The following is a 10,198-nucleotide window of genomic DNA, read 5'->3' on the forward strand; positions in this document are numbered from 1 at the left end:
CTGACCCCTCTGAGCCATGCAGCACCCAGGGGATGGGGCAAGCACCCAGTTAGCAAAAATAAGAAAAACCTCCCAAAATAAGAATAAAAGGGCGATTTTTCTAGCTGGAGAAATAAAATACTTTAGGAGGAGAAATGAAACCCCCCTGAGCCCGGCACTGGCATGTCCCCAGCTCAGCTCCAGTGTCACGCTGAATATTTTATGGCGTGGGTTTAACTGGGGGGGGGCCGATCCCATCAACATCTCTTTGTGCTTAGAGGGGGGGGGTAAAAAAAAAAAATAATACACCCCCGAGCTCCTTAAAAAGAAAAATAAAAACTCTTGTGGGTGTCTTGGGGTGCTTTCCCCCCCCCGACCCCGTCATGATTCATGCTCCGTGGCCGGGCAGCGAGCACACCCAGCCCGCGGGCTGAGTGCCCGGAGGTGGGATTAAGCTGGGCTTTGTTTAATCCCCTCCCAGTAGCCAGGCTTTATAAATCCCCCAGTGGCAGCCGGCACAGCACCCAAGGGTGCCCCGGGGGCCCACCGGCATGGCCCAGCAGCGCCGTGTCCAGCTCTCCACCCAGCGTCCCACCAGCACCGTCTGCGTCCTGGGCACCGAGCTCTCCCTGGACGTCCGCGGGTAAGCAAGCAAATCTGCTTTTTAAATATTATTTTTGGCTTTTATCCCCTTAATCAAGCGGATAAAAATAGCTCGAGGTGGGGTGGGGGGCGATGCTGCTGCATGGGGTGGTTTTCCCAAGGGATGCGGAGCCCTGGGAGGAAGAGGATGCTCCGAATTGTGATGCAGCAACCGGGTGGCGATGCCTCCGAGGGGGATTTTACATTTTTTGGGTGCAAAAAGCCCCCCTTCCCTGGGGCCTTTAATCGGTGCCCCGGGCTGAGGTTCACATCCTGGCCGGGGGCTGCTGCGTCCTCCTGCGAAATGGAAATATTTCTTTGTTTCGGTGGAACGCGGGGAGTGAAACCACCGGGGTGTCACCTCCCGGCACCGGCTGTTCCAGCTGCTCCGCTGGCCCCGGCCCAAGTTCAAGTGCTTTTCAGCAGCGGGTTTTGCTTTTTCCTTCCTTAAAATCCAGCTCGAGCAGCCTCTTGGGGATTTTATTTTCCTTAATGCCTCCAAACCTGCGGCACTGTCGCCGCCGGCAGTATCCCATCCTCTCCTGCTGGCACCGGGGTGGGTTTTTCTCCTCCACCCTGGGGATGGATCCCGGTTTTCCTCCCTCGAGGATCAGGATTTGTGCTCCTTGGCCCATCGCCTGTGGCCTCTTGCACCAAGACAGGGCCATGTGAGCTGCAGCCCGTCCCACCACCGCTTGTCTTCGCTCTTAAGGGGATACAACCGGTTGGGGGTGAAATCCAAATATTTGGGCAGCCTCGTGCCAAAATTGTGGATTTCTAACCCGGAACCCTCCCCAAAACAGCTCCGGGGGTTTTACTGGGATGGAATATTGCAGGATTTGCTGCAATCGCGTTTTTGCAGGGTTCATTGTGTTTTGCGGGATTCGTTACAATGGGCTTTTGCGGGACTCGTTGCCCGTCGCAGGGTTTGTTGCGATTGAATATTGCAAGAATTTGGCGCAGCGTTTATTGCCATTAACGCTGCGGGGTTTGCTGCAATTTCCTATGGCAAGATGCTGCATTTTATATCATTTGACGTGCTTGGGCATCGCAACATTTTGTGTATGTTGCCAGGTTTGTCGCAATTAATACTGCGGGATTTATTGCCGCTGCCTTTGGCGGGATTTGTTGCCTCTGGCAGGATTTGTTGTAATCACCTTTTGCGGGATTTGGTGTGATTGCCTTTTGCGGACTCTGTTATAATCGCGTTTTGCGGGATTGGTTGCGCATCACAGAGTCACAGAATGATATGGGGTCGGAAGGGACCTCTGGAGATCACCCAGTCCAACCTCACCCAGAGCAGGTCCCACAGGAACGTGTCCAGGGGGGTTTGAATGTCTCCAGAGAAGGAGACTCCACCACCTCTCTGGGCAGCCTCTGCCAGGGCTCTGCCACCCTCCCAGCAAAGAAGTTCCTCCTCATGTTGAGATGGAACTTCCCATGTTCAAGTTTGTGCCCCTTCCCTCTTGTCCTGTCCCTGGGCACCACTGGAAAAAAGACTGGCCCCATCCTCCTGACACCCACCCTTGAAGTATTTAGAGGCGTTGATCAGATCCCCCCTCAGTCTTCTCTTCTCCAGACTGAACAGACCCAAGTCCCTCAGCCTTTCCTCAGCAGAGAGATGCTTCAGGCCTCTAATGATCTTTGTAGCCCTTTGCTGGATCCTCTCCAGCAGTTCCCTGTCCTTCTGGAACTGGGGAGCCCAGAACTGGTCCCAGTGCTCCAGATGGGGCCTCCCCAGGGCAGAGCAGAGCAGAGGGGGAGGATGACCTCCCTCCACCTGCTGGTCACACTCTTCTTGATGCCCCCCAGGATGCCATTGGCCTTCTTGGCCACCAGGGCACATTGCTGGCTCGTGGGCATCCTGTTGTCCAGCAGGACTCCCAGGTCTTTTTCCTCAGAGCTGCTCTCCAGCAGGTTCCCCCCAACCTGTCCTGGTTTGGGGGGGTTATTCCTCCCCAGGTGCAGCACCCTGCACTTGTCCTTGTTGAACTTCATCAGGTTCCTCGCTGCCCAACAGCCATTGAAGGGCTGGTTGCGGTTGCCTTTTGCTGGATTTGTGGCATATTGCAGGATTTACCCCCCGTCCAGCTTGCAGGGTTTGCTGAATATCAAAGAGCTTGTTGCAACTGTGTTTTGCGGGATGCGTTGCGTATTGCAGGACTCGGTTTAGTCGCAATTTGTGGGATTAATTGCATTTTGCGGCACTTGTCGCAACTGCAAATTGCAGGTTTTATTGCGTATTGAAGGACTTGATGGAACCGCCTGTCGCAGGATTTGTCGCATATCGCAGGATTTATTACGATTTTGTATTTCAGGACTTGTTGCAATTGCATTTTGCGGGATTCCTTGCGTTTTGTACCACTTTTTGCAGCTGCCCGTTGCAGGATTCCTTGCCCGTTGCAGGATTCCTTGCCCGTTGCAGGATTCCTTGCCCGTTGCAGGGTTTGCATCCCCTGCAGGTGGCCACATGCTATTTTATTCCATCGTTGCCCCCACCTGGAGCTCTCACTGGGTGTTTTTTCCCCCCCTCCACCAGTTCTGCACCCAAAGACGCCATCGCCTTCCACGTGCAGGGGACGCCGGGTGTGAAGCTCTATGTGGTCCATGAGACGCAGAGTGTCAAGTTGCCCTCCAGCGTTGGCCGCTGGCCCCTGGCTGCGGGCACCGAGGTGCTGCTGGCCATGGATGCTCTCAGCAAGGACGTGGGCGATGAGAAGGTGGGTGCTGGGTGCCACCGGCAGGATTCGGCCTTTCTTTGCACCCTGGTGACCTCCTGCTCCTTCTTGCAGGTCAGGATTTCCTATTTCGGGGAGGCTGGCGGGGTGCCCGTGGCCAGAGCCATGCTGTACCTCACCTGTGTGGGTAAGTAGGGGGGGGGGACACCCCCAAATAGTGGCGCCGGTGGGGATGTGTCCCCCCCCTCAACATCCCTCTCCCCACAGAGGTCTCGCTGGATGCTGACACCAGCCGCAGCGGGGCGGTGAGCAGGACGCTGCTGGATAAGGTATAAAAGGGAGGGTGGGAACCCCCTGGGACCACCATGGGATGGGGGGGGTGATGGTTGGCAGTCCCCAGCACTGTTTTACTCCCCTCCCCCCCCACAGGCGACATGGACGTGGGGTCCCGACGGACACGGGGCCATCCTACTGGTGAACTGTGACCGCGACGACCCCAAAGCCGTGCGGCCGGATAACCGTGACACCGCCGTCCGTTCCTATGCCGGTACCAGCACATACCATACAAGAAACCCCCATTTTCCTAAGGTTTTCCCCATAATTTTTCCTTTTTTACATCCCTTTCCGCCCCTTCCAGACCTGAAGGACATGTCACAGATGGTGCTACGCACCCGAGGACCTCGTACCATCTTCGCTGGCCACCGCCTCGTCCTCCACATGGACTTCAGCAACGCCGATAAAGTTGGGGTTTTCTACGGCGGCAGTGAGTGCCCAACGTGGGGGTTTGGAGGGGGCCAGACACCCCCAAATTATGGGGGTTCAAGCCAACTGCTTGCAGCCACCTGAGCATCTCTCCTGTGGCATCCAACCTACATCCCACAGTGGGGTTTTCTCTCATGCACCGGGGGGTGATTTTGCTCCCCCTGTCCATGGGATCAAATATGCCTCTTTTGCAAGGTTTTAGGCAAAAAATGGGGCAGAAAAGGGGTCGGTTGTTTAAGGGGGGGGGGGGGGGGGGGAGGGTCACACGGTGCTTGCGCCCGCAGACAGCGTCGCGCTGGAGGAGTACAAACACGTGCTGGGGGGGTCGAAGCTCGCCTACGCCATCAAACCCAGCCGGCACCAGGAGGAGAGCATCTTCTACGTGGAGGGGCTCGCCTTCCCCGACGTCGGCTTTTCGGGGCTGGTGGCATTCCATGTCACGCTGCTGGAGAGCCCTGAGAAGGTAGCAGCCGTGGGGAGGCTGGGGGGGGGGGGGGGGGGGGGTCGGGGTGACCCAAAATGGGGGGCAGCAGAGTCCTAATTCTGTCCCATCCCTGCCTCATCCCCAGGGTTTGCTGGAGACGCCGATTTTCACCGACACAGTGGTTTTCCGCATGGCTCCATGGATCATGACCCCCAACACGGCAGCACCCCTGGAGGTCTTTGTCTGTAGGTGGGTGCTGAGGGAGTGGCCGCATCCTGCCCGGTGCTGGATCAGCTCCCCCACATCCCATTTTTTCTTCCCAGCGTGGATGATAACGAGGATTTTGTGGCGGCCGTGGGTGCCTTAGCCGAGAAAGCCAAGTGCCCTCTCACCATCTGCCCGCTGCTGGAGAACCGCCAGGACTGCTGGATCCAGGTGGGTGCAGGATGATGCCCAGCCCCATCCTCATCCTTGTGGCAGCAGCTCCAAGGGCGGTATCCCCCATCTTCTCCATCCCTTCTCCAGGATGAGGTTGAATTTGGCTACGTGCAAGCCCCCCACAAGACCTTCCCCGTCGTCTTCGACTCACCCCGCGACCAGGGGCTGAAGGATTTCCCCGTCAAGAGCATCCTGGTACCTGACTCCTTCCTCCTCCCTTCCCCAGCAAGGTGTAAAGCTTTGCAAATCCATAAAAAACCAGAATAAATCAAGGGGTTTTTTTGCATTTTTGGGAAGGGAAGATCCAGCATCAAAGATGATTCGAGAGTGCTGGGTTTTGGGTGCTTATAGCTTTTTTTTTTTAACCATTATTGCATTTTTTTAACCATTATCACCTTTTTTTCCTCCATCCAGGGCCCTGATTTTGGCTACGTGGCCCGGCAAGCACCGGAGGGTGCTTCCAGCCTTGATTCCTTCGGTAATTTGGAGGTGAGCCCCCCCGTGACGGTGCAGGGCAAGGAGTACCCCTTGGGCCGCATCCTGATCGGCAGCAGCTTCCCCAGGTGAGAGGGGATGGAGGGATCAGAGCACTGCCGGGGGCGGGGGAGAGGCCCAACCAAGGCCCAAAAAAAGGATTTTTATGCACAATTTGAGGCTGGGTGCAAGCACAGCATCCCCTTGGGCACCCCAAAATGGCAGTTCCCCCTTTGTGCCCCCCCTAGATTTGGTGGCCGGCGGATGGCAAAGGCCGTGAAGGATTTTCTCATCGCCCAACAAGTGCAGGCGCCGGTGGAGCTGTTTTCCGACTGGCTCCACGTTGGCCACGTAGATGAGTTCCTCAGCTTCGTCCCTGCGCCCGATCGGAAGGTAACGAGTCCCGGGGGGGTGGAAAAAGTGGGGTGCAACCTCTATACCCCCGCTAAAAATCATCCCTTTCTCTCTCCCCAGGGTTTTCGGCTGCTCCTGGCCAGTCCCAGCGCCTGCTACCAGCTCCTCAAGGAGAAGCAAGAGGAAGGGTTCGGCGAGGCGGCGATGTTCGAGGGTAGGGGGAGGATGAAAATTGGGGCTCAAGGGGTTGTTTTTCCCTTTTTCCTGCAAAATGCAATGGGGTGGGTGAGCGCACGGCACCCCCAAATCCAGCTAATGGCTGGAAAGTGCTGCCGGCAGTGAGGATGAAGGGCAGAAATAAGCAGTATTAATTAAAAAGCTGCATGGATTTGATTTCCCGGGTTGGGATGGAGCTCGCTGCCAGTCATCCCTGAACTGGGGGAGCTCCTGGCTCAGGCCTGTCAGTTTTGTCCCAAATATGTTGGGGGAAGAATTCCTGCCCGGTTATTTGTGCTGCAGGACTGGAAAAGGTGCCCAAGCCGACAATAAATGAGATTCTGGCTAATGAATGCCTCCGGAAATTCAATAATTACGTCCAGGTGAGGAAGGGGAGCAGGGGGCTCCTTTCTAGTCCACCCTGTCCCTCCATCTGTCCACCCATCCCTTTGTCCCTGCATCCATCCACCCATCCCTTCCTCCCTCTGCCCCCTCTGTTCATTCCTCCACCACTCTAGACCCCCATCCCTCCATTCCTCTGTCCTTCCATCTGTCCACCCATCCCTTTGTCCCTCTGTCCACCCACCCACTCATCCCTCCGTTTACATATTCCTGTCCACCCCTTTGTCCTTCCATCCATCCACCCATCCCTCTCTCTACCCATCCTCCTGTCCATTCTTCCATCTCTCCGTCTATCCCTCTGTCCCTCCAACCACCCATCCACCCATTCCTCCCTCTGCCCATCCACACATCCCTCCGTCTGTCTACCCATCCCTCTGTCCAACCCTCCCTCCGTCTACCCATCCCTCTGTCCATACCTCCACCCATCTCTCCATCCTTCCACCTATTCTTCTGTCCATCCATCCTTCCCTCCATCCGTCCATCCCTCCCTCCATCCACCAATCCTTCTGTCCATTCTTCCACCCATCTCTCCATCCACCCACCCATGCCTTCAACCCTCCGTCTGTCCACCCCTCCGTCCATTCCTTCCTCCATTTGTCCACCCATCCCTCTGTCCACCTCTCCCTCCCTTCCCTCCCTGCCACCACTGCTGACACCCCCCTCCCTCTGTCCCCCTAGAGCTGCATCAGCTGGAACCGGGACATCCTGAAGCGGGCGCTGGGCCTGGCCGAGCCGGACATCCTCGACATCCCCCAGCTTTTCCGAGGCGACGTGGCCACCGGTGCCGAAGCCTTCTTCCCCGACATGGTAACACCATCCTCCTCCTTCTTCCCTGACCCCTTCGGGTGAGAATTTGGGGTGGGATTTGGGCTCTCACCAGCATCCCTGTGGCTGCAGGTGAACATGCTGGTGCTGGGCAGGCACCTGGGCATCCCCAAGCCCTTTGGACCACTGGTGGGTGGGCAGTGCTGCCTGGAGGAGCGGGTACGGGAGCTGCTGGAGCCCCTGGGCCTCACCTGCACCTTCATCGATGACTACTTCTCCTACCACGTCCTCTCCGGGGAGGTCCACTGTGGCACCAACGTCCGGCGTAAACCCTTCGCCTTCAAATGGTGGCACATGGTGCCCTGAAGTGGCCTCAGCACCGACCTCCCTCCTCCCCAAACCCTTCTCCCCATCCCTGGAAGTGCCTTCGGCGGCGGCGGCAGCCCTCGCCCTGCGTTTGAAATAAAAAAAGGGCTGCAGCTTTCTCCTGGCCCGGGTGCAAGGTTTGAAGCTTTTTTTTTTTTTTTTTTTTTTAAGTGGAAAGCTGGAGTTTTTGTCCCTCTCTGGGTGACACGGCGTGGTGGCACCGGCACAGGGGCACAGCTCTCCCTGCACAGCGATTTACGTGGGAATTGTTAAAGGGGGTGGGGAAAAAAAAGCACCGCGTGGGGTTCACGGAATCACAGAATCACGGAATTGTTGGAGTTGGAAGGGACCTCTAGGGATCATCCAGTCCAACTCCCCTGCCAAAGCAGGGTTGCCCAGAGCACATCACTCAGGGCTGCATCCAGATCTTGAAGATCTCCAGAGAAGGGGACTCCACACCCTCCCTGGGCAGCCTGTGCCAGGGCTCTGCCACCCTCATCGGAAAGAAGTTTCTCCTCATATTTAAGTGGAACTTCCCATGTTCCAGCTTGTGCCCGTTGCCCCTCGTCCTGTCGCTGGGAACCACTGAAAAGAGTCCGGCTCCATCCTCCTTCAACCCACCCTTTAGATACCTGTAAACATAGATAAGGTCTCCCCTCAGCCTTCTCTTCTCCAGGCTAAAGAGCCCCAGCTCTCTCAGCCTTTCCTCATCAGGGAGATGCTCCAATCCCTCCATCGTCTTTGTTGCCCTTCGCTGGACTCTCTCCAGTAGTTCCCTGTCTCTCTTGAACTGGGGAGCCCAGAACTGGACGCAGTATTCCAGTTGTGGCCTCACCAGTGCAGAGCAGAGGGGGAGAATGACCTCCCTCCACCTACTGGCCACACTCTTCTTGATGCCCCCCAGGATCCCATTGGCCTCTTGGCCACCAGGGCACATTGCTGGCTCATGTTGTACAGTCCTGTCCTGCTACGGCGATGAGCGTGAAAAAATACACGTGTGCGTGGTGCAAAACACACGTGTGCAAAGGCATGTGGGTGTGCACGGGGGTGTGGGCACAAAAACGGGGGTGCGGGCATGAAAACACACGCAGGTGGGAAAATCCACGTGTGTGTGCACGAAAACACACGCGTGCACAAAAAAAAAGATGTGTGTATGCACAAAAATGCACACGTATGCCCCTAAAGACAGGTGCACACGTGTGCAAAAATCCACGTGCGTGCACGAAAATGCACACGCGTGCACAAAAAGCACATACACGCGCGCAGCGAAATCCACGTGCGTGCACAAAACCACGCACACACGTGTGAAAATGCCCGGGCATGTAAAAAAAAAGCACACACGCATGCACAAAAATGCACACACGTGCACAAAGCCTTTCACACACATGCAAAAATGCCCATGCGTGTAAAAAAAAGGACACACATGCATGCACAAAAATCCACATGCATGCACAAAAATCCACATGCATGCAAGGAAACTATGCGTGTGCACGCAAAAATGCCTGTGCACGCACACAAAACACACACACAAGCATGCACAAAAATACACACGCGTGCACAAAGCTGTGCACACACAAAAGCACATGCACCTACGCATGCACAAACCCATGCATGCACAAAAATGCACGTGTACGGACAAAAAGCACACAGCCATGCCCAAACATGCACACACGTGCACACAAAACCATGCACGCCTGTGCGACAGTGCACATGCCTGCACCACACGCGTGCACATGCCTGCACAGAAAGCCACGTGCATGCACAAAGCCGCGTGTGCACGTGCAAAAATGCACACGCGTGGAGGAAAAGGGCATATATGCATGCACGCCCGTGTGCAAAAATGCACATACAAAAAGCATGCACATGCATGCACGCACGGAAGTCCACGTGCACGCACGAACGCATGCATCCACGCACGGAATTCCATGGGCATGCCCAAATCCATGCACTCGCGCACGGAAATGCACCCGCATGCACAAAGAGCACACACACCTCGCACACCCGTGCAAAAAGCACGCCCGTGCCTGCACAAATGCATGCGTTAAAACACGCAAAATAGTAAATAAAATACTTGGCGGGGGGGGGAAGGAGTATTTTGGGATGGAGGAGGGTGCCCTCCCACGGCTGCGTGTTTGCTTTTGGGGACGCGGGGAGGAAAAAGCACCCCCCCACCCCCCGCACGTGTCCCTTCAGTGAAATGAATTAATTTTAAATTTAAAAAAAAAAAAAATACAAATTTTAAAAAATAAAAATTTAAATAAATTGAAAAATAAAAATAATTTTAAAATAAAAAAAATTTAAAAAATTAAAGTTTCAAAATGGGGGTGGATAAAGGGAGCGGAGCGAGGGGGGGTACACAATGACATCGTTTATTTAAACATTTACTCCAAGAAATATAAAAAACCAACCCCGTGAAGAAGAACAATTACAGCAAATCCCAGGACCCTCTCAGCTAAAGGACGAGTTGTTTTTCTTTCCCCGAGATCCTCGTGCTTTCGGATTATTTTATTCCTTGAGCTTCCTCCTCAAAATATTTTGCTGGATGAACCAAAACGATGCTTTTTTTTTTTTTTTTTTTCTTTTTCTTTTTTTTCTTTTTTTTTTTTTTTTTGAGAGGTAAAAGTGGGTTTTTGGTGTTTTCTCCACCTCCCCTGTTTTAAAGGGGCTGCGGCTGCTTGTGCCGCAACCCCCCCCCCCC

General features: G+C 55.0%; 1 protein-coding gene across 1 annotated transcript; it reads left to right on the forward strand.

Moving 5' to 3' along the window:
• Nucleotides 1–530: 530 nt before the first annotated feature.
• LOC141473873 (protein-arginine deiminase type-1-like) lies at nucleotides 531–7,500 on the forward strand. Its single transcript, XM_074161487.1, has 16 exons — nucleotides 531–622; nucleotides 3,161–3,341; nucleotides 3,414–3,486; nucleotides 3,567–3,628; nucleotides 3,729–3,846; nucleotides 3,937–4,062; nucleotides 4,346–4,524; nucleotides 4,631–4,734; nucleotides 4,809–4,920; nucleotides 5,011–5,118; nucleotides 5,338–5,486; nucleotides 5,646–5,790; nucleotides 5,872–5,965; nucleotides 6,271–6,350; nucleotides 7,048–7,176; nucleotides 7,267–7,500. The coding sequence occupies exons 1-16, from the start codon at nucleotides 531–533 to the stop codon at nucleotides 7,498–7,500; spliced, it is 1,986 nt and encodes a 661-aa protein (XP_074017588.1).
• Nucleotides 7,501–10,198: the final 2,698 nt, after the last annotated feature.

The sequence above is a fragment of the Numenius arquata genome, chromosome 20, assembly GCF_964106895.1.
Source record: "Numenius arquata chromosome 20, bNumArq3.hap1.1, whole genome shotgun sequence".
Taxonomy (NCBI): domain Eukaryota; kingdom Metazoa; phylum Chordata; class Aves; order Charadriiformes; family Scolopacidae; genus Numenius; species Numenius arquata.